The sequence below is a fragment of the Oryza sativa genome, chromosome 12 (genome assembly GCF_034140825.1).
Source record: "Oryza sativa Japonica Group chromosome 12, ASM3414082v1".
NCBI lineage: Eukaryota > Viridiplantae > Streptophyta > Magnoliopsida > Poales > Poaceae > Oryza > Oryza sativa.
Window position 1 is genome coordinate 28,012,175 of NC_089046.1, and position 23,643 is coordinate 28,035,817.

The 23,643-nt window shown below is 43.3% G+C and overlaps 4 protein-coding genes, 2 long non-coding RNA genes and 1 pseudogene across 7 annotated transcripts; 2 read left to right on the top strand and 5 right to left on the bottom strand.

Annotated features, from left to right (window-relative positions):
* LOC9267278 (uncharacterized) lies at window positions 1-975 on the bottom strand. The gene has a single exon (XM_015763964.3). The coding sequence runs from the start codon at window positions 806-808 to the stop codon at window positions 245-247; it is 564 nt and encodes a 187-aa protein (XP_015619450.1). The 5' UTR covers window positions 809-975; the 3' UTR covers window positions 1-244.
* Window positions 976-1,636: 661 nt separating this feature from the next.
* LOC4352894 (probable ubiquitin-conjugating enzyme E2 18) lies at window positions 1,637-4,921 on the bottom strand. The gene is made up of 6 exons (XM_015762642.3): window positions 4,780-4,921; window positions 4,572-4,675; window positions 4,276-4,378; window positions 4,088-4,151; window positions 2,052-2,140; window positions 1,637-1,964 (listed from the first exon to the last, which is right to left on the bottom strand). The coding sequence occupies exons 1-6, from the start codon at window positions 4,807-4,809 to the stop codon at window positions 1,869-1,871; spliced, it is 486 nt and encodes a 161-aa protein (XP_015618128.1). The 5' UTR covers window positions 4,810-4,921; the 3' UTR covers window positions 1,637-1,868.
* A 2,044-nt stretch (window positions 4,922-6,965) lies between these two features.
* LOC107278020 (purple acid phosphatase 2) lies at window positions 6,966-8,988 on the bottom strand. The gene is made up of 2 exons (XM_066306228.1): window positions 7,450-8,988; window positions 6,966-7,295 (listed from the first exon to the last, which is right to left on the bottom strand). The coding sequence occupies exon 1, from the start codon at window positions 8,889-8,891 to the stop codon at window positions 7,503-7,505; it is 1,389 nt and encodes a 462-aa protein (XP_066162325.1). The 5' UTR covers window positions 8,892-8,988; the 3' UTR covers window positions 6,966-7,295; window positions 7,450-7,502.
* Window positions 8,989-10,362: 1,374 nt separating this feature from the next.
* Window positions 10,363-13,350, bottom strand: LOC4352897 (purple acid phosphatase 2). Its single transcript, XM_015764986.2, has 3 exons — window positions 13,118-13,350; window positions 12,736-13,048; window positions 10,363-11,400 (listed from the first exon to the last, which is right to left on the bottom strand). Exons 1-3 carry the CDS (start codon window positions 13,298-13,300, stop codon window positions 10,505-10,507), a joined length of 1,392 nt encoding a protein of 463 aa, XP_015620472.1. The 5' UTR covers window positions 13,301-13,350; the 3' UTR covers window positions 10,363-10,504.
* Window positions 13,351-16,079: 2,729 nt separating this feature from the next.
* Window positions 16,080-23,514, bottom strand: LOC4352898 (purple acid phosphatase 2-like; annotated as a pseudogene). Its single transcript, XR_001542331.3, has 2 exons — window positions 23,042-23,514; window positions 16,080-17,419 (listed from the first exon to the last, which is right to left on the bottom strand). The product of XR_001542331.3 is annotated as a purple acid phosphatase 2-like (transcript).
* On the top strand, window positions 19,924-20,959 carry LOC136354700 (uncharacterized). The gene is made up of 3 exons (XR_010738279.1): window positions 19,924-20,066; window positions 20,684-20,726; window positions 20,855-20,959. It is a non-coding gene; the product is annotated as an uncharacterized lncRNA (long non-coding RNA).
* Window positions 21,130-22,535, top strand: LOC4352899 (uncharacterized). Its single transcript, XR_003240016.2, has 4 exons — window positions 21,130-21,205; window positions 21,306-21,512; window positions 21,646-21,716; window positions 22,309-22,535. It is a non-coding gene; the product is annotated as an uncharacterized lncRNA (long non-coding RNA).
* Window positions 23,515-23,643: the final 129 nt, after the last annotated feature.

Sequence of the window (23,643 nt, forward strand, 5' to 3'; positions counted from 1 at the left end):
TAGCAAGGTGTAATATCAGGAAAATATATAGCTCAAGTAGCAAAGCATGCAGTAGCAAATAAGATATGAGATGATAACACACACCAAGACCAGAGTCATTGGCGAGCAGACACTTCACTTAGGAAGGAAGGATAGGTGGTGGATCACACAGACAGACACAGGGACACGAAGATACTACTCCAGTAAGCAAGCAAGCGATATTACTTAGGGTAGATGGATCTTGCACCACAACACAGACAGGTTGCTACTTCTGCTCCTCCTCCTCCTCCTCCTCCTCGTCGGAGATCTCCGCCTCGTCGAACGCATAGCCATGTTTGAGGTACTGGTCGATGAGGGTCTGCTCGTAGGCGAACATCTTGCCATCGATGAACATTCTGAGGCGGTGGAGCTGGCGATTTGAGGCAGAACGTCGGGCCAGCTCCTCCTCGGTGCACTCCGGGTAGGTGTAGGGGTATCTCATCATCTGTTGGATAACTTCATTAGGCATCTTGTACTTGACCACCTTCTTCCTCTTCTTCTTCCCGGACGCGATGTCGGCCTCCTCCTCCGCCAAGGCCTTCTCGCGCTCCTCAATCCAGCACTCCATCGCCCCCGGGACATCCCTCGACACCCAGAGAGGCCTCGCCGCAATCGCCTCCTTCTTCTTCTTCAGGATCTCACTCCCCTCACACGGGATCGATGACTTCCTCCAATTCGGGAGGATCTTCTTCTTCTCGCCACCACTTGGGGACGCGGTCGCCTCCTCCTCCTTCACCCTCTTGATCCCGGCCACGGGCGCCTCGGCCTCCTGACGGTCACCATCCGCCATCGTCCGCGATGGAGCCCTAACAAGAGTTGTCCCTCTAGAGGAAGATGTCTAGATAACCTAGGAGCAGCAACAGATCCGGCAATGGCGAGGAGGAGAGGCAATGGCGCGCGCTGCGGCGGAAGAGGCGGATGAGAGCGAGCGGATCGGAAGGAACTTAACGGGCCAACGACCCGACTCCACTCGTGTCAGCCCTTTTATTGGAAGGAACGGCCCAATTCCGTTTTCAAGCCTTTTCAGCCCATCCCACCAATCAATACTTGTATCATCAAGCAAACCGGAAAGAGTTACTACCTCCATCCCAAAATATTTGACGCCGTTGACTTTTTTAAAAATGTTTGACCGTTCGTCTTATTCAAAAAAATTTAAGTAATTGTTAATTCTTTTTCTATCATTTGATTTATTGTTAAATATATTTTTATGTATACATATAGTTTTACACATATTACAAAAGTTTTTGAATAAGACGAATGATCAAAACATGTTTAAAAAAGTCAACGGTGTCAAACATTTAGGGAAGGAGGTAGTACAAGGGTGTTCTTGGTGACTTAAGAATTAAATAAAGGGTAATAATATCTTTACAAGGGTAAAACTATTCCTTTTGGAGTTCTTTTATCAGTAAGCCATATAAAGAATCAAATAAATCGCCTTGATTTCACACGAATAAATGCTGCTATTGCTTCTTGTTGCTGCGCTGCTTCCATTCGTTCACAGCCGCATCATAGAAAGACAATCATAGCAAAAAATTCATATGCAGACATGCAGCAAGCTCATGTTAGCAAATCATCAGACTCATAGTTCAATACGCTATTCTTTTTGTGCTCGATCGTATCAGAGAATCAGCATGGTACACTTGCTTATTCTGTATAATCATTTATGGTAATATTATATTCATGACTTGACATGTGTGCAGGCAGCTCATGTACAAACCAACCCAGCAGTTAAGCTTGGTGGTCCAATAGAGTGATGCTTAACAGTAAGCCTACATTCATCTCATTTTCCCCTTGCAAGAGATTTCAAGGTATTACGATTACTGAATGGCAAAAGTGCCAACTAGTTCCTCTTACACTTTGTCATCATGGAACCACCATCTGGTCTCCTTCGGCGACCTCCCATTGCGGCAATTCCTAACATAGCGGTCATTGTCTTGAGGGCGTTGCTGCAAACACCACATTATAGCAAGATACCTTTTAATGTTTTTGGTCAGCGAAAGAAAATGGGAAGGGTGTTAGTTATATATAATAACCTTTGCTGGTGAACTTGACAACATTGACAAAATGCTGATGCAGACCGAACTGACAGTCATTGCAGGTGACCAAGAATCATACAGTATATCTGCAGATATATGACCAGCAGCAAGCTGTTATTCTTAATGGCCATTATATTTATGCATAAAAACTGTATCTCATCTCTCTTTTGGTTCACAATCACAGAGAAATCATCATTACAAGGATCAAGAAGTAGTCCTGTTTCTATGGAGAAGGAACATTAAAAAAAAAAGGACAGATCAAATGCTCAAAGATGAAATCACGAGTCAGAGATTAAGGTGTCTCAGAAACATATTTTCCTGAATGAATGATTTTCAGCTGCTGCTGCACTGTATTTCAGAATCAGTGATCCAAGTTACTCAAATTCAATACTACACACACTCAACTACCAGCTGAGCAGTAAAGTTGCTCCAAAATTAACAACCCTTTGGCTCAAGCAGCTCATCTAGACTAGTTAGATAGTCGAAGTAACAGATTCAAGATGCTAATTGTTGTATATATAACTTAAAACATGAAAGCATGTCGCCGAGTCTTGGGGGACAAAAAATAGATTTGACTACCTCCGTTTGCCAAAGGATATAAGTGCTATGTTATTGCATACAGGTAGACAAGTCTACTGAAAACAGCTCAAATTTGGCAACAACTAATTATACAATAGCTTGTTTGCTTTAAGTTGTTGTGATTTGACCATTTAACATAATTTATGCATCCAACAGAGACAAGACACGGATACCATATGTTTCCATGTGAAGGGCAATGATGAAAGAACAAACTTTTCAGCACATCTACTTTTAAGTGTCTCACTTCATAAGCTGCCAAACTATAACAATCTATTGTTCCAATGCATTTGCAGCTATTTTAGTAAAGTGGAAATGGCAAGGTTATATTGGAAACATGAGGGCCAACATTATATTTGCACAATAGTTTAAAATATGAATAGAAGCATGCTATCATCCTAGTTTGTACTACTGTATAGATGTCTAATCCTCATTACCTTTCCAGGACATTTAAGAAAACACCCTCGACCACCCAGACACGAACCTAACTGACATGCATCCTAACTCCCTTCAAACAGTTCAAGGTAAGGAATGTTTTAATTCCCATTAGTATTATATTTTTACTAACTTTGGCACTCAACTAGAATCAAGAAATATATATATATCAGGCAAAAGAAATAACAGATAGAAGTATAAATCTTGTTTGTATTCTCTGCATCACAAATCAAAGCCTTTCAAGCACAACTGCAACTCTGTGTGATCACTACACAAGATAAGATTTAAACAAGAAATACTTACTAGAACGAATTACCAAAAAAAGCAAATGCATGCCACTCTGAAAGGAACCAAAAAGGAAGGCTGTACATATGTGCTATCATACCATTAGACTCGTAGCTAATTGTACAAGAAGACAAAAGGGTGATAAGAAGTTACGTAAACAGCTTATATAGATCAAATTTCAGAGGTGGAAGGAGAATTGAGGACAAGAAAAGAAGCAAAGGTGTTATCACTCAGGATTCAGTACCAAATAAACTACATAATTTTAAAGCTTCCCTCTGATGGCTAACAATCATAGAAGTAGAAGCACTGGTGACAGCTGTATTAATAGCGAGGAAACAAGACAAACCTCCAATATCTAGATAATAAGAAAACTTAGAAAGCAGAAGCAAGAAACAATGTTTACAACAAGGTCGTGAATTTCGTGATCCCATCAAGATTGTCTACTAACATAGTAAAAGAGAAATAGAATGAAAAGTTAAGTCGGGGCATCTCAATTGTACAGCTACTCTAGGAAGTGGAAAAGCACACTTGGCAAAGGTGGTGGCTTTCCCCTAACAGATGGAATCTTAGCACCTAACTGACAGCTAGATAGAACATCAGGTTAGGCAAAGAACATTCTCATACAACATGCAGTTAATCAACATGGAAGCCTAAACAAATATCTGCTAGAGAGAAGAGGCCGACATGAGGAACAACTTATTTTATTTTATTTTTGAGATGATAAGGAACAACTTTACCTAAACAGATGTGCCCGTTGCTGTAAATGTGTGGATGCATCGGCGCCGGGTTGAGAAAAATGACCTGGAATGAAAGAGTTAAATTAGTTTGCAACCAAATCGAATGCAGGGAACAGATGAGAAGAAACGAAAGGATTAATTAAAGGTTTCTATATGAGAAAGTAATCTGTTGTGAAAAGAAAGCTCACCTGAGGCGCCTCCATGGGATAATGCTCAGGGAAGTCGACCTGCAGCTGGTATGTCTCGCCGGCGTAGAGCGTGCCCGCCGCTCCGGTGACCTCGATTACCCACCTATTAGGCGAATCGTACGAATCCATCTCCACAGATTAACAACAATACTAATAATAAAAACCCACCAAAAATCCCCAAAATCAAGAACATATACAGTCAAGAAAAGAAAAGGAATCAATTGTAAGATGGGATCCCGCGGTTCATCCACAGGAGAAGAAACAAGAAATCAACCAGTAGAAGACAAGATGACGACCTTTGGAGGTTATCGGAGACCCTGTACTTGAACCCGGAGGGAGGGCTGACCTGCCACTCGGCGAGCTCCTTCTGCAGCCGATTGCAAGCGATCTTGCTCAGCGCCTGCGCGCAGGTACAAAAAAAAAGGGGGGGAAATTAGACCAAAACGTTCACAGATAGCGAGAATCAGACGGATTGGGGAGAGAGAGGAAGGAGTAGAATAATACCTTTCGGGAAGGAGATGAGGAGCTCGTCATGGCGTTGATTGATGATGATGGATGAGTCCTCTCCTCTCCTCTCCTCTCCTCTGCCGGGAAGGAGGGGAGTCGAACAAAGTCGAAGGAGAAGAAGAGGGGAGGAAGGGCGCTCGGGCTCGGTCGGCTATTCGCCTTCTCTTTTACGTCGGGTCGGCTACCTTTTCTTTCTTTTTTTTTCCTTTTGCATTATTATTATTATTCTTTGCATCATTTTCTAGTTTCTCTTTTACAAAGAATCCAATTCGCTCTGGCTTCTGACGTGTCATCTATCTCTCATGAAACCACGTCTAAAATCCTGCTAGTAATGGGTCTGTTCGGCCGTTGTGCTGCCGCAACTACAAATACAAAACAATGTTTTTGTTGGCCGCAGTACAGTAAAAAGAATTTGCTGTTGAACGGAGCCAATATGATACTATTTAGCAAAGACTATTGTATTTCTCTATATTACTGTTATTAGTGTCTAGAAAATAACCTCGGGTAATGCAATTCATGGATTTGATGTATAACTCGTGTTACAACAACATATAGAAATTAGTTACATTTTATATATATAACTATATTATCAGTAGATCTGTACCATGATTAAAATGATTTAGATCTTCTTTTTCATCTATATAGTGAATTTGATGCCTTCTTTTGTATCTAAAACATACAATATGGGGGTTGCTATCTGGTGCGCACGTCAGCTGGCACCCCACGCACGCATTTTCTTTTTCTTCTCGCTATCTTTTTCCCTATTTTGGTGCCTCTCCTCGCGCGTTTTCTTTTTTTCCCCCTTTTTCTGATTTTTTTTTATTGTTAGCACACATGTTTTCAAATTTTTAGGTAAAAGTTTTCAAATCTTAACTTGAAAGTTTTCCAATCTGAAGAAAGTTTCAATTATAGAGTTGAAAGTTTTCAAAATTTGACTTTAAAGTTTAAATTTTGAGTTAAAAGTTTTTCAAATTTTAACTTGAAAGTTCAAATTTCGAGTTTAAATTTTTCAAAATTTGAGTTTAGAGTTTTAAATTGTAAGTTGAAATTTGTAAAATTTATTAGGTATATGGCTTTTAACTTTTTAATAGAAAGTTCTAAATTTTATTTGAAAGTTTCTTACACGTATAGATTTCCTTCATTCTGTTAGTAAAAAAAAACCTTTCGAGAAAAAGGAAAATGTCACCTTAATTACATCTAAACTAGCTAGCAAGCTTAGTTACGTTAGATGTGCGCATCTCCCAGAAAATAAAAGAAGTCCTATAGCAAATGGTATTGAAACCGCGTGCGCACGATTTCGTTTGGCGGCGCGTATGCGCGGAACAGGAATCTCCTACAATATATGTTGCATTTACAGCCCTTATAGTCAAAAGAAGTCAGCTGAGCATCCTCGAATGTCAAATAGCAAATCTTGAAACCAAATAAATTTGTGCAGCTATTCTTTAACTGGTGTGAAAAAAAAATTTACATCTCTTGAAAATAGTCAAAATCAAAGTAGATGGTTTGGATGTCAAATTTGTATAGAAAGAAACCTCAATTAGTTCCTTTTTTTGGATTTTGGTAATTAAGAGGTAAGAAAAAAAAAGGACTTTGCATATATAGGACGACAGAAAAAAAAACAGTGAAGGGGACTATTAGAAAACAAAAGAGATGAACTTTGCATATATAGGAGTCACCATCAAGGCATACTATCATGGCCGAATTGTGTGCAAAGGGCGGAATAGCATATCAGGGCTTGCCCAATTCTGTTTGGAGTACAACATTACATTTCCAGTGCATTGCATCAACTTTCTCTAAAAACGCATGCCATCAACTTGATCAAACTGTTCCATGATGGTCGACAAATTGCCATATGCGGATATGCCCAATACAGAGGTCATTCTTGTTCATTCAGTACGTTATATCAAAATTCTGATTCGCTATACGGCTCTCAATATCCCAATTTATCACGCGTATGAATTATTCAGTCAGAACTGCTTTTCCACTCCCAGGTCCCAAGTAGTAGAATGAATTGTTTCGGAATTTGGACTAAGATTTTTTTAGAAAAATTGTGTAACAACTGCAGTTGCTGTTTTATTCGGCAGAGCAAAAGACAAAGGGATAGCCAAGCTACTATTCTGGACAGAAGAACTGTAATTCCAATATTAGTTGAGGCGAGGATAACGCACGCTTACGAATGGAGATAATTCGTCAAGAAAGAATATATTATAGCAAACTCCAAACAGAACCAAGAATATATTATACTAGCAAACTCCAAACAGAACCGAATGATTTTATTAATCCATCTCCCTCTCTAGTGTGCTAATCTGTTTTGCTGTTGATGCATTCGTACTAAATAGAATTCAGGTCGAAATCTAGAAAAAGAAAAGTACTAGTAATAAAGAAAAAATTAAGCAGGTATTTTCTCCGTCCACAGAAAACGAATCTAAAATCGGATGCGACATATTCTAATACGATGAATCTGAATAGATGTATATCTATATTCGGAGTACTAGAATGTATCATATCCTATACTGATTTGGTGAATGTATCATATCCTATACTGATTTGGTTTTTTACGTGACAGAGAAAGTAGGCCGTATCCTATACTAGATTGGTTTAGAATGTATCATATCCTATACTGATTTGGTTTTTTACGTGACAGAGAAAGTAGGCCGTATCCTATACTAGATTGGTTTTTTACGTGACAGAGGAAGTAGGCCGTAGGAAATTAAGGGTAGCTAGTTGGTGTCGGTGGGAAACCAGTATCGGTTGGTGAACCAGGCATGGTCGGCGACGACCTTGACGCCGTCGCTGTTGCGGTGCCACTCGTAGAAGGCGTGCGTCCGGTTGACGATCTGCAGCGTGGCGTGGCCGAAGCTGGCCTCCCGGAACACCGAGTAGTCCGGCTGCGGCCACCGGAAGTCGTCGGCGAGCCCCTCGATGTTCCCCCCGTCGCCGATGTTGATGTACACCGGCGCCGACCGGTTGAACACCGGCGTCGCCATCCCGTTGGCGATGTCGTACGCCACGTTCGACACCCGCCGCGTCCGCTCGTACGAGTGGACGTGCCCGGCGAGCACCACGTCGGCCTTGGCGTCGACGAGCCACCGCTCGAACTCCACGCGCATCGACTCCCCCTCCATGTAGTGGTATCCGTTGCTGCTGTACCACGGCGAGTGCACGCACACGATCAGCCATGGCGTCACCGCCCTGTCCACGCGCCTCAGCTCCCCCTCCAGCCACCTCCACTGCGGCGTGTACTTGCCGTACGCCGCGTACGACGCCAGCACGATCACGTGCGCCGACGCCATCCTCACCGAGTACCACAGCGGCCGCGTGCTCCCCGACGCCCCGAACGGCGTCGGGTACCTGTTCGTGAACGGCTTGAACGGCGTCGTCTCCCCCAGCTCCGGCGCGAAGTCCAGCTCGTGGTTCCCCGTCGTCCAGATCCACGGCTGGTACGCCACGCTCCGCTCCACGAACCGCGCCCACGTGTCCCACCGGTTGTTGTCGTGCCCCGGGTGGTTGTCCGCGTACGACAGGTCGCCGATGAACAGCACCGCGTCGCCGCCGCACGCCTCGTAGTGGCTCAGCGTGTCGTTGGAGTGGAACGTCTGCCCGAGGTCGCCGATGAGCCCGAACTTGTACGGCACGTCGGGCCCGGGCTTGGGCGGCGTCGTGAAGGAGAAGGACCTGGCGCTGGCGGTGTCGCCGGAGCCGACGGCGTAGTGGTACTTGGTGCCGTAGTCGAGGCCGGTGAGGGTGGCGTGGTGGATGAATCCCGACCGGTACTTGCGCCCGAAGGAGTAGCGCCGGAAGGTGCCATTGGCGGTGTGGGTGAGGTTGTCGGCGCGGAGGCCGTAGCGGACGACGTTGCTGTCGGGGAGCTTCGGCGTCACCCAGGAGACGGTCATGGCGCGGCCGGTCTGGTCGCCCAGCGTGATGTGGACCTGCTCCGGCGCGTTGAACCCGGGCGGCGGCCGGAACACGTCGGCGTCGATCGGCATGTCTGGGAGCGCCTGCAGGCTCCTCCGGTACGTGCTCGTGACGCCGCCGCGCGCCGCCGGGGACAAGAACGCCATCACCACCACCACCACGGCGAGCACGCACGCCGCCTCCATTACCATGGATGATCTAATCTAATCTAATGAATTTGTTGTGTTCTAGATGAGGAGTGAGTATATATATAGTGCAGATGGTGCATTTTTTCCACGATAATCGGGATCGATCACGCACGCATGCAACGGCATTCATCAACAACCTTCCCGCATTTCTCGAATTCCACTAGCTTAGCTAGTTGCAGGGATTGCCACTTGACGGAGGAGCAGCAAATAGATTAGTCCAAGTCCACATCGATCAGTTGGAGAGGAGGGGCATGCATGCTGCATTTTTTTCACGATAATCGGGTCACGCACTGGATCATGCAACGGCATTCACGAATACGATGGATGGAATGAACGATTCATCCATCAACAACCTTCCCGCGTTTCTCGAATTCCACTAGTTGCAGTTGCAGGGATTGCCGCTTGGCGCGTGCACACCGGCAACACGCACGTAGCCTGGGGGTGGGTTTTCTTTTTTCCCTTTCTTCACCACAGTAGATTTATTTTTTTTCCGGAGTTCTATTTTCTCTGTGGTTTTATTATCGCGTATACCGGTGGATTTTTTCCGTGGTTTTTTCCCTAAGACGAGTATATCTAACGTAACTAACATGTTAGTTTTAGATCACGATGGTAATTAAGATAATTTTTTTCTTTTTTTGGAAGATTTTTTTTAAGTAACAGATTGAAAACAAAATTTTGAAGTTAAAATTTGAAAACTTTCAACTTTTCATCTCAAATTTAAAAAACTTTCAATTAGGGTTTGAAAACTTTCAACTCGAGATTTTAAAAGCTTTCAACTCAATTTTGAAAACTTTCAACTTGAGATTTATTTTTTTAAAAGTTAAGATTTGATTCAAGTCAAGATTTAAAAACTTTCAATACAAAACATTTGAAAAACATGCGTGAAGATTAAAAAAGTAATAAAAAAGCGCAAAAAAAAGGAAAGCAAAAAAATTGCAGAAAAAAGGATTAAAAAGATTAAAATAATATTTTCTTCACCTTATACATAACATAAATAGCAACTTTCAAGAGAGAACTTTACAGATAAGAACTTGTTAGGTTGTTCTCCTTTTTCTCTGCATAAAGACTTTTTTTTCTCTTTTTGTTATCACTAAAATTTAGTAAAACTTCAGCTTAATTTTTTTTTATATATGGTGTCTCTGTTTGGAAAAGTAACAGGAAACTTAAGAATAGAGAAAAGGGAGACAACAATCAAATCAATCAAATAGAAGAAAATCTCTGTTCTGGATAATCTCACTGTTTATTTCCATTGAAGTACAAAAATTCTCAACTTTCCTTGAGAACTTTAGATGCAATCTCTTTTGTTACAAACAAAGCCACATGAAAAATATTCCAAAGAAACCAATCCTTTTGTGACTCCCTTTTAGATTGTACTACTCTCTTTGCTCCAAAATATAAACATTTTTAATTATATCCAATTTGGTAGCCAAATGTGTTGGCAAGTGTCCCATTTGGGGATTAATTATCTCACGGCTTAACAAGATAGACTCTGCTAGTAGTATTTGTTATTGCATAGTAGGAGTATTTATTATCCAAAGCTAAAGAAGAAGAAGAATGGCAATAGCATAGCAGTGATACAAATTAAGAAGTTTGAGATGGTTGGAGTCGATTAATAATTATACATCGTCGTTGGTGGGCATCCAGTAGCGGTTGGTGAGCCAGACGGCGTCGGCGACGGCCTTGGCGCCGTCGTGGTTGCGGTGCCACGCGTAGTGCGCGTGCGTCCGGTTCTTGATCTCCAGCGTGGCGTGGCCGAAGCTGGCCTCCCGGAACGCCGAGTAGGCCGGCTGCGGCACCGTGAAGTTGTTGGCGATCCCCTCGATGTTCCCCCCGTCGCCGATCGTGATGTACACCGGCGCGTCCACGTTCGCCGCCGGCGTCGCCTTGCCGTTCACGATGTTGTAGTCGATGTTCGCGAACCTCCGGCTGCGCTCGTACGAGTGGACGTGGCCGGCGAGCACCACGTCCACCTTGGCGTCGACGAGCCACCGCTCGAACTGGACGCGCATCGTCTCCCCCTCCATGTAGTGGTAGTTGTTGCTGTTGTACCACGGCGAGTGCATGAGCACGATGAGCCACGGGGTGAGCTTGCGGTCGACGCGGGTGGCGAGCTCCTCCTGCAGCCATGTCCACTGCGGCGTGTACTTGCCGTAGGCGGAGTAGGAGGCCAGCACGATGACGTGCGCGGAGGCGATCTTGACGGAGTACCAGAACGGCTCCGTGCTGCCGGCGGCGCGGTACGGCGTCGGGTACCGGTGGGTGAAGGGCTTGAAGGGGACCGTCTCGCCCAGCTCCGGCGCGTAGTCCAGCTCGTGGTTGCCGGCGGTCCAGATCCATGGCTGGTACGCGACGCTGCGCTCGACGAAGCGCGCCCACGTGTCCCAGCGGTTGTTGTCGTGGAGAGGGTAGTTGTCGGCGTAGGAGAGGTCGCCGACGAAGAGGACGGCGTCGCCGCCGTTGGCCTCGTAGTGCGCCAGCGTGCTGTTCGAGTCGAACGTCTGCCCGAGGTCACCTGCGTGCACTCATCCATTTCATTTCATTAATTTAGGGCCTGTTTAGTTCCAAACAATTTTTTTTAAATGTTTGGACACATATAAAGAGTATTAAATATAAAAAAAAACCAATATCACAGTTCGGCAGGAAATTATGAGACGAATCTTTTAAGCCTAATCGCGTCATGATTTGACAATGTGGTGCTACAGTAAACATTTACGAATGACATGTTAATTAGGCTTGATAAATTCATGTCGCAGTTTTCTGACAGAATCTATAATTTATTTTATTATTAGACTATGTTTAATAAAATATATGTCCGTATATCCGATGTTCTGATGTGACATGTAGAGATTTTTTTTTGCCAACTAAACAGGTCCTTCGTCGTTTGTATTTGTACTAAGTACTACATTTGACAGAACTCGTACAGTTGTTTTTTTTCCAAAAAAGTCAACTAACATACATTAGTAACACGCTGAAACGGTTACTGCGAGGTAGGGGAGTACTCCTACTAATACTATTTTGTCAAATGAACATATTTGATATTTTAAAGCAATTTATGAGTGTGTTTAGTTCCTGAAAAAAAATTAAAAGTTTATGAGTGTAGGAAAGTTTTGGATGTGATATGATGTAATGGAAAGTTGAAAGTTTAGAGTAGTTGGGGACTTGGGGGTGAACTAAACACGGCCTATATGTAGAAATTTTTTACACGAAACAAAATGTTTAATAGTTTTTTCCGTTAGCATGTATTTAAAACTATTAAATAGTCATGCAAAACTTTCTATATAAAAATTGCATTAAAATGTCAAATATATCCATTTGAAAATTTTATAATAATTAAAATTTAATTAATTATATAATAATGACCTTTTGTTTTATGTGCGTTAACGTAATCTACATCTTCATTGGTTTCAAATACCATACGATCATCACAGTCAAATGGTCATCAATTCCAGCTGCGTACATTTTTGGTTTTTTTGATGACTTTGAAGCATGTATAGTCAACACGGCTGACCTACTTGATTGAGTACGGTACTGTAGGAGTACTCGAGAGGAAATTCAGACTTGAGTAATGACACTGACTGACGTTGGGATGAGGGCGGTTTGCAGCGACTTTGGAGTCTCCCGATATATATAATTAATGCAAAAACTTGACAAGAAACCATTCAACATTGAATGCAACGGATTACTGTGAGACTAAACCTAACCTAAATCCTATCGAACCAGTTTTTGTTTGCATATGTGATCGATCTACTTTGTTCACAACTCCTAATGACTTGTTTAAATTGATGTGATGAGATGATGAACTGAAACGAACGAAATGGTGATGAATTCATGGCGTAATGTTACTCACCGATGAGGCCGAACTTGAAGGGGGCGTCGGGAGCGGGCTTGGGCGGCGTGGTGAAGGAGAAGGTACGGACGGTGTGATCGAAGCCCATGGCGTAGTAGTACTTGGTGGCGTGGGTGAGGCCGGTGAGGGTGCAGTGGTGGATGAAGCCGGAGGTGTAGTTGAAGTAGTCGTACCTCGTGTGGCTCCCCTCCGCCGCGCGGTCCAGCTTCTCCGGCGAGCTCCCGTACCTGACCGTGTTGCTCCCCAGCTCGTTCGCCGTCACCCACGACACCGTCATCGCCGTCCCCGTCTGGTCCCCCAGCGTGATGTGCACCTGATGACAAAGAAAGAGATGAGAGATGGTCGCGCGTTGTGTGGTTGTGGAGACTGAAGAAGACTGAACCTGCTGCGGAGCATTGTAGCCCGGCGGCACGCGGAAGACGTCGGCGTCGAGCGGCATGTCCACCGTCGCCTCCAGCTTCCGCCGGTACTCGCTCGTCACCCCGGCGCCGGCGCCGGCGCACGTCCACGTCGCCGCGGCGAGGAGGAGGAGGAGGAGGTGAGCTCCCCACCGCAGCATCCCCATGGTGACTGTGAGCTAGCCGCACTCTGCTTCTTGTGCTACTCTGTTTCGTTGGACAAGCAAGAAAGGATACATCTCTTAAATAGGAGAGTGTTGCGTGCATCTTAATGTTGACTTGAACTAATCTGAATGGTTTGTGGGGAATATCCATAGATGGTGCCATTAGACCGTGATTAGATTAGGAGAGGGTTTAGTTGGAGATGCGGATCAATCTTGGAGATTAAGGACTTGCAAGTTGACTTTGAACACAAGTACTCTTCTATCCCTACTGATTTATTCTTCGATTCGCAGCATGTACAACCAACCAAGCAAGGGAGGGACAAACAAATCTCACATCGCTTTGCCTTGCCTTCTACTGATTTGTATGGGCGCCTACTTTGACTGACAAAACACACCACCAATTCACAAAAGATTGCGACATGTGTGCTGGCATTGCAGGCTTGCAGTTCTTCTTTGTCGAAACATCACCCGTGGATATCGTTTTAAATGATGTAATGTGAACTGCTTATCATATGCCAGTATATTCCAGATGATATTAAGCATAACACAATTTATATTTGTTCCGTTAAGATATGTTAAAGATATCATATCATTCAGACCTCTTCAACAAAGGAAACTTAGCTCTCTACTTTTTTACTAGTAGAATTCAGTATAATGCACATACTGTTACTTGCCCATCCATGTATCACTCGCTACATCTTTGAAACACAGTGGTGGCCTTGAAGAAAAAGCTAGCTAGGAGATCGCAATTTCACAACTTGATCTAGCCAAAAGCATGCCACAGAGAAGCATGCTGCCACCTTTTGGTCGATTTGGTAACCACTTGTTCACAGATTTGCCCCCAAAATGATTGCCTCATATCGTTTTATGTGCTGCACTAGACAGCAGATTCACCTTTATAGATTCTACTTTTGTTTAATTTCTGTGTAAAACCGTTAGTGCCAGTAACTGACAGCATCATTCAGAGGGTTGATCCGAGTTAAAATACCACAATTGCTCTTCCCTTTTGTGAAATCTGAATAAGCTACCACCCATTCATCTTTTTTTTTTTTTGAAAACCGACCACCCATTCATCTTAACTTTCTGAACTCTGAATTAGGAGCAGTCTAGCTACTTTCATTCCCTGAATCAACTAGCATATAGTATAAGTTTTCTGAATAATGCCATAAAATTTGGCAGTGGCAATGGCAGGTCGCGTGTCAAGCTCACTGGCTATCGGCGTCGTGGACGGGCAAGCTTTGACTCGAATAAGTAATGCCTAAATTTTCTTTAGTTCGCATTGTACTAACTTGTAATCAACAGAAATAAAGTTGTTGCCCTGCTTGACCTGGTATTATCATGAGGCTTTCACATGATGCATGTATCTTAATTGAGAGGAGAAGAAGAAGAGAAAGATAAGGAGAAGATGACCTCTCGATGGCAACTAGTACTAGTAGCTCACTACTAGCTAAGGCCCCTTTCATTCAAAGGAAATGGGAAACTATTCTAATTCCTCGAGGGGATGTTCCTCGTTTACCTAAAAACCATCTAAACGGTTATGAAAAATTCTAGAAAAATTTGACAACATTCATACAATACATATATACAACTCCACAAAATCTTAAGTCCAAACTCAACTCACACGTCAAAATATAAAAAAGACAAATTCAGCATATAAATAGTAGCGTACTGTTTATATCTAAATTTGTCTTTTTTGTTTCTCGACGTGTAAATCGAATTTGAACTTGAATTTTGGTGGATTAGTAGGTATCATTATACTCTACATTGTCAATTTTTTTCAGAATTTTTCACAACTATTTACATCGAATTTAAAAGAAAAAGATATACGATGGGATATCCCCTCGAGGGATTAGAATCCGCTCCCAAAGGAAATTCATAGGAATTTTAAAGGATTTCATTCCTATAGGAATTTTTCCTATATAGCCCTTTGAATTAAAGAAATGAATCATATGTAATCCCATAAAATTTCTATGGAATGCCACTTCCCATGCAAGTTTGGAGAAAATTTAGCATGAGGTTCTACCTCATGTTAAGAATACTTTGAGTCTTTATCTCTCCTCAAATTCCTGTGTTTTTCCTACGACTCAATCAAACGGTCATTCCTATATTTTTCCTGTGTTTTACAATCCTCTGTTTTACACTTGTATTCCTATCTGAATCTTATGTTTTTTCTACTCCTCTGTTTTTTCATTCCTATGATTCAAAAAGGCCCTAACCCTTTCATCAATAATGTCAGTTCAGTGCTTGCTTGTGTCGATTCTGCCTAGTGCGACCACCGTTAAGTTTTGGCTAACCACACATGATATATATTCAAGACTCCCTCATGCCCCTCAAATGTTCGATTCTTTTTTACTTTTGTTAGTGAACTGACTCGATCCATCTGAATGACTGGAACCACTCATTCAGTCAGTCATTCATTCTGCTCGGCTCATTTGATGTTCGTACGGAAAATCCGGATTCGTAAATTTGATATTCCAGTGTTTATGAAGTACCTTTGAGTGAGAGGCTAGCGTGAAAGGTATTGGCATCTTGAACATGTTCTTTTCAGCTGAGAAAAAGCAGCTAGCGATGGAGAAAGAAACAGCTCGCAGTGGCTCTACATGTGAGGTGTGAGTCGCCCGAAAAGATTGATCTTTTTTTTCTTCTCAGTCCAATAGTCCATGGCAGAGGATTATATTCCGCATGACAATGATTGCGCCAGAGACTGAAAGCGATCTTGGGGTATGAATCGAGTCGAGTCGAGTCGGTCGGATTTCAACTAGCTAAGATCGATGATATATAATTGGCCTGCAAACTGCAGATGTGTATATATATATTCAGATATATTTTCAGAGGAAGCAGCAGGCAGTGCTCTGTGCTCCTCCATCGATAGATATATCCTGCCTCCTCTTTATTCAGAAAACAGCAGCAGCAGGAAGAGATTACAGTAAACTGTTACTACTTACACACCTAATGGTATTGATTGGCACGATTATATATATAGTTATTATAAAATCACACGTACGTACGTGTACAAAATCACACTAGGTAGGCAGGCATGGACGACGATGAAGAGGAAGCGATGGATGGATGCGAATGAATGAATCATCCATAATAATGGCGCTTGGTGGGGGTGGGGGTGGAGTCGTCGTGGTTGGGCATGTGGAAGCGGTTGGTGAACCAGACGGCGTCGGCGGCGACCTTGGCGCCGTCGTCGTTGCGGTACCAGGCGTAGTAGGCGTGCGTCCGGTTCTTGATGTCCAGCACCGCGTGGCCGAAGCTGTCCTCCCGGAACGCCGAGTAGGGCGGCTGCGGCCACGTCATCTCGTCGGCGAGCCCCTCGATGTTGCCGCCGTCGCCGATGGTCACGTAGACGGGCGCCCGGCGGTCGCGCACCGGCGTGCACAGCCCGTCGGTGATGTTGTACCTGATGTTGGAGACGCGGAAGCTGCGCTCGTAGGCGTGGACATGGCCGGCGAAGACGAGGTCCACCCTGGCGTCCACCGCCATCTTCTCCAACTGGGCACGCATCGACTCCCCCTCCATGTAGTGGAAGTTGTTGCTGTTGTACCACGGCGAGTGCGACGCCATGATCAGCCACGGCGTCTCGCTCCGGTTAACCCGCCCCAGCTCCGCCTCCAGCCACTTCCACTGCGGCGTGTACTTGGCGAACGCGGAGTAGGAGGAGAGCACGATGATGTGCACCGACGCCAGCTTCACCGAGTACCAGTACGGCTCCGGCGACGCGCTGGCGAGGTGCGGCGTCGGGTAGCGGTGGGTGAAGGGCTTGAACGGCTTCGTCTCCCCCAGCTCCGGGGCGTAGTCGATCTCGTGGTTGCCAGCCACCCAGATCCATGGCTGGTACGCCACGCTGCGCTCCGAGAAGCGGCCCCACGTGTCCCACCGGTTGTTGTCGTGGAGCGGGTACTTGTCGGCGTAGGAGAGGTCGCCCATGAAGAGGACGGCGTCGCCGCCGGAGGCCTCGTAGTGGGTGAGGGTGGCGTTGGAGTCGAAGGTCTGCCCGATGTCGCCGATGAGCCCCAGCCGGAAGGCCACGTCGGGACCCGGCCGAGGCGGCGTCGTGAACCAGAAGCTGCGCACCGTGAACCCGAAACCCATGGCGTAATAGTACTTTACGCCATACTGCGTCCCAAAGCGTAATTAATAATTCCACTCTAATTAATTAATTAATCCATATACATATAATGTTCAGCTAATTATGTCAGCTTATTGGACACTTGCATCTGATATTTTTCTTGACATGAATGTACGCTTGCATATAAATATTTTTCTAATTTATTTTTAGGTGGTACTTCCTCCGTTTCATAATTTAAGTCATTCTAGTATTGTCCATGTTCATATAGATGTTAATGAATCTAGACATATATATGTGGCTAGATTCATTAGCATCTATATGAACGTGGACAATGCTAGAATGACTTACATTACGAAACGGAGGGAGTACTTCATTTTGCCTTGAGGCAGGTACTGCACATACATCTACATATGCCTGTCCAATATCCACTTGTTTGATGCCAATAGTTTTTTTTGGAAGAAACGCCAATAATTTATTTACCTATCATATTTTGATAGTTCATATTAATATATTAACTTTGCAAACAAAATTAATTAATAGGGCCACTCCATTCGATCCGCTTGCTTGAGAATGTATAAATGTTTGGAAACATCCAGTATATCGTTCGACTGATCAAGACACTGCACCACTGTTCGATCCAGTATATATTTCATAGCTAATGGAGCATTTCTTTATGAACATGGTCTCTAAATATTTCTGGAGTTTTAGGAGAAATTAAGATTGAGGTAAAATTACTTTTATACCATATATATTTTTCATCACCTGATTGGTTGATATATGGAGTCGGTGGGTAAATACTTATATAAAAATTTCAATTACTAGTTAGAAATACTTATACATATGTGAACAGGAGCATTACGGAAATTTTCCTCAATTACATTTTCTGGTAGACTTGTGACTTGTCAGAGTTTGATAATATATTTTTGTCAATAGAACAGTAATATTCATAATATATAGCTCTATCGTTTGTTTTTCAGCTTATAAGTTGTAACCAAAATTTATAATTTAAATCCTAGTTTATTTTTATTGTTGTTTTTAAGGTGTTAAGAACATATGTACAAAAGTTTTACTTATAAATTATATATTAATGTTAATAAGCGTTACGGTTTATAATCAATAATATAAAAGTTGTTCTTTTCTCCAACAAAAGTTAGGACAAACTCTTGGATTTTCGTGGCATGCTTTTCGAACTGTTAAACGGTGTGTTTCGTACGAAAACTTTATATATGAAAGTTGTTCTAAAATATCAGATTGGTCCATTTTTCAAGTTTGTAATAATTAAAACTCAATTAATCACACGTTATTATCATCTCGTTTTATATGAAACACTTAATCTTTATCTTTATCTTCATCTTCGGGAGATTCAAACACCACCGTAGTCTGGAGGTGAAACGGTTGGGGTGGAACAAGTGTGTGTGGGGGGTAAACTGGTGATATATACCTGGAGGTTGGTGAGGGCACTACAAGAAAAATTAGCTATTGCCACGAAAGTATTACCATGAAAAATAATTGGTGGCAATATATCATACTATTGCCACGATAAAACTTTTCGTGGCAAATAAGTATATTCTGTTGCAACGATGTATAATCGTTGTAATATCTTTTATTTTCGTTGCAACAAAAATAAGTTATCACCACAAATAAAATATCGTTGCAATAAAAACTAAGCTATCACCACAAAAAAAATATCGGTGCAACGTACAAGCCCTATTGCCACGACTTCGATTTTTGTGGCAATAAGCACACAATATTTGCCACGACTCAGCCGAACCTCCCAAAATTTAGCGCGAAATATTTCTGTGTTTCGCGGTTTTGGGCGCGTGAAAAGATCGATTAACTCCCGAAAAAGTTAGTTCAGTTATTAGTACTATTTATCAATCTAATCTATTCCATTCACACGGCTGGGCAGTGCTCCCGTGACTTCCAAAGTCTCACGGAGGAGCAGCGCCTGGTGATTTCACCGCGACGGTGCCGCCGTCAACCGCGTCACGAGGAATTCCTCCACTCCGTTCAGTGATTCAGCTTTCAGCCTTCAGGTATCCTCCGTTTTCATCCCCTCATCCTCCTCGAATACACAATTTCTTTTTTCACGGTCTAGCCAAATTTCCCAATCCGTCGGCGCTCACCGTCTTCTGTGCCGCCTCACTTGCGCCGGCGACCGGATGACGCCTGCATCCCCTCCAATTCATCTTCCTCATCCCGATCTGATCCTCCAGCCCTAGTTCCACAAGCAACATGCCGGAGATGTGTGCGGGAGGGATCCAAGCGAGGTGCCTGGCTAGAGGCGCCACATCCGCCGGGGAAGACGAGGGTTCGCTGGGGAAGACGAGGGTTCAGTCAACGCATGAGAGAGCCACTACAATGGAAGGATGCGAGGGTACACAGGGTCGGCTTCGGCCCCGGCGTCGACGAGGAAGCGGAGCCGGAGGATGTCGCTTGCTGCAGATGGGGGGGTCGGCCGCGGCGCCATCGATGGAAGTTGAACGCAGCGCCGCCGCCGTCGATGGAAGCCGAGCGCAGCGCTGCCGTTGACGGAAGCCGGGTGTATCGTCGGATGCCGAATATGCCGCGTCGCGCCGCTGCCGCCGCCGCCGCTGGGCGTAGCACTGCCTCCACCGCCGGACGCCCTATGCCATCGCCACCACACTACCACGTAGGCCAGGGCACAAAGCTGCCATCCAATGGGTTGTGGAGGTAATTAAATTGAGTTATTGGAGAAGATAGAGAGAAATCAGACTGGAAGACATGATTTATTTTTTTTACTAGTGCTATTGATTTCCCAGGCATAAATTCATATTATTTTTGTATACATATATAGACGTATCCCGTATCCATGTTTTTCAGAAAATGATGTATCCTATCCATATCCGTATCCCTGTATCTCGGTAACATAGAGCAAAGGATGTTGCTTGCTGCAGATGGGGTGACGGCCGCAGCGGCAGCGACAGTGAGTAGTTTAGAACTTCAGATTAGCTATCTTAGTAGGCAAGCAGAGCAGGCAGGGCGAGCATTGCTAGCGTAGAATAGCTCAGATGAGTTATGTTTGTTTCTGAATTTCTGTCTTTGTTTCTGAATTTCTGTCTCCCACAAGGTTACCTTGGTTATACTGCACAATATCCAAATTTGCTATACACGGTCTCTCATATTTATTAATTTCTTCAGTTTGTCCAATTTCTCATATGAATTTTGAAAAATAAGAAACACCTTCCATGGGAATACCAATATATCTGTTACTGTCCAATGTCTATTTTTCAGCTCAAATCCTCATGATTTTGTTTAGTTCTAATTTATCTGTTCATATCTTTGTACAGGAATATTTTTTCTGGTCAGCCTACAGAGACAAGTTCTGGCAAGGTGAGTTTATGTTCACACAGTTTCTCCATTTTCCTTAAGATCATAAAGTGCCAACCATATTTTCCTTGTTTTTTTTTCATTAAATGGGTGGTTTGATACTATTAGTAATATTGTATAGTGATAAGCAGGAAGCATGTCAGTAGATAAGAGTTGGATGCGCATGAGTAGGGCAACTGCAGAGTGGCAAAAAGGGTTGCAGGAATTTTTAAATTTTGCATTTCAAGATGATAATCCTGGGGATAATGCCCCCTGTCCATGTAGAAGATGCCTTAATGTGGTACACAAAACACGCTCCGAAGTGCAAAGTGACTTGCTAAGGAATGGATTCGATGAAAGTTACATACAGTGGGTTTACCACGGTGAAGATTCAGATGATGACAATGTCACGGGAAGATTCAGAAGAACGTAAGGAAAGGGAAATGCTACGGGAGGATATTCTCAAAATGATTACTACGCAAAGCGTAGCATCGGAACAACAGGTAATGATTGCCAAAATGTTCACATTCACCAATATTTGATATCTTATATATGTCAAATGTGGAATCATAATATATATATTTCTTGTTTTATGGTGTGAAGTCTGATCTGGCAATAGATTGTCCAACTGAGAATAGAGAACCACATGACACAACAAAGAAGGCTCGAAGCATTCAGAACAACACAGTTGTGAAAGCACTTTTTAACAGCGCTAATTTGCAAGGAACAACAAGTACTACCCGGCAAAATATTTCTTCACAACATCTTAGGAATGTTGCTAGAAATTTTGTACGGTCCCGAACTGATCAGGTAATTACAAATCTTCAGCAAGCTGCTATGTTGAAATGATCTTTTGCAAAAAATTTTACAATATGTTTTCCTGCTCATGGTCTGTTTGTAAAAAAAATAATTTCTTATTGTGTATGGCCAAATCCTGTAACAGGCCAGAGGAGAAAATGGAAGAATGAATGAAAGAAATATCTAAATCAGCTCGGGGTTTGGTGTAGCATCCAGGTAATGATCTGGTACTTTTGCTACTTAACTCATTGGATTGTATTAGTATTTGGCACGTCCCCTTTGCTGACAAAAACAGTTGCCTGTTTAGTTTATTAGTATATGGGGCATCTAAGCTTCTGTTACTGCCCCATAGGCCTTTGTTTTGTTTATCTGAGCTAACTAAGATAAGCATGCATGCCATATAAATGATTAGCAACACAGTACTATATATAGCCACCACATATGTAACAAAGCATATATATTTCAGTGGGTCTCACAAGTCAGTAAATAACAGGGGCATGGCTTAAAAAATGTCAGATATAGTGAGCACTAATCACATTTGTTTATGTTTCCATCAATCCAAAGAACACACATGTCCATACAGTGGCATGATAGTTATGGCATATGACTTCTAACTCAATTTAATCATGTTAGATACTAAAATTAGTTGCACTGCAGACTCTGGCAATGTCCTTTATTTGAAGAAATTATGAAGTTTTGGTAACTATACATGCTAGCAGAAAACTAGATAAAATAGCTCTGCATTTTACATGGTGACTTTCTTTACTTTAAATACGACTTGTAACTATATGTCCATACATTTGTACAGGAGGAACAATCAACTCTGTTACTGTTGAATGGCTGGAGCAAACCACGACAAAATCAAACAAGTGATGGCTAGAAAAGCTAGTTTCGACAACAATGTTACAAACTCATTAGTTTCAGAACTTTTAGTTTTATCAGACAACTTGTATTTCAGCATTTGGAAATTTAACATACTCATATTGTCATCATTACTTTGGGTATCTGAAATATATTATGTCTTATTCGCGGAAATATCAGACATCATAATTCTTGTGCGCATGAGTTGCAAGGGTTTTGCCATTTAACATATATTTCTACTCATGTTGCAATAGTACCAAATGATCCATCCAATTACTGATGTAACACAATTTCTTTTCTATAAAAGCTAGAAGAAATTCATTTCATTGTAATAATACTTATTGCCACAAAAATATTTTAGTGGCAATAACCCATATGATATATTGCCACGATTAATGCTATGTGGCAATAACATATATTAGATATTGCAACGAAACTATTTTGTGGCAAGCACAACTAATGCCACGCACGAAGTGGTGGCAATAATTATTTGTTGCAACGATGTTAAGTGTTGCAATATGTTTTTTTGCCACGATTATTTTGTGGCATTATCAAAGTTTGTTGCCACTAGATAAAAATTGTTGCAATAACCTATTGCTACTGTTTCTATTGCCACGGCTAGCAACGGTTTTAAAATGGTGGCAATATGTATCTATTGCCACGATTTTTTTCGTGGCAACAAATCATTTTCCTAGTAGTGGGGTGCAGTGGTGGATGAAGCCGGAGGTGTAATTGTAGTACGTGTAGGTGGTGACGGTGGCGTCGGCGGCCATGTCGAGCTTGTCCATGGCGAGGCCGTACAAGACGGTGCTGTTGCCGGCCTCCTCCATGGTCACCCACGACACCGTCATGGCCGTCCCCGTCTGGTCGCCCAGCGTTATGTGCACCTGCTGCGGCGCGTTCCTCCCCGCCGGCTCCGCGAACACGTCGGCGTCCAGTGGCATGTCCACCATGTCCGCCGCCTTCTTCTTCGGCCGCCGGTACACGCTCGTCGTCCCCGGACACCGCATCGCCTCCGCCGCCGTCGCCACAATCAGGACGACCACCACAACAATAATGCTGCTGCTGCAGAGGCGAGCCCCCATGGCCATTGCTGCAGCTAGCTAGAGCTAATTAAGCTCGAGCTCAGTACGTAGCTAGCTATCCAGACGATGGCGCGTTTAAGTAGAGGAGGGGCACAGTGCAAGTAGCAGCTAGACACCGTACGTACCGTGGATTATTATTAAAACCACGTGCTGTAATAGCGACACCATTGATGAGATGAGATTGACATTGCATCCAT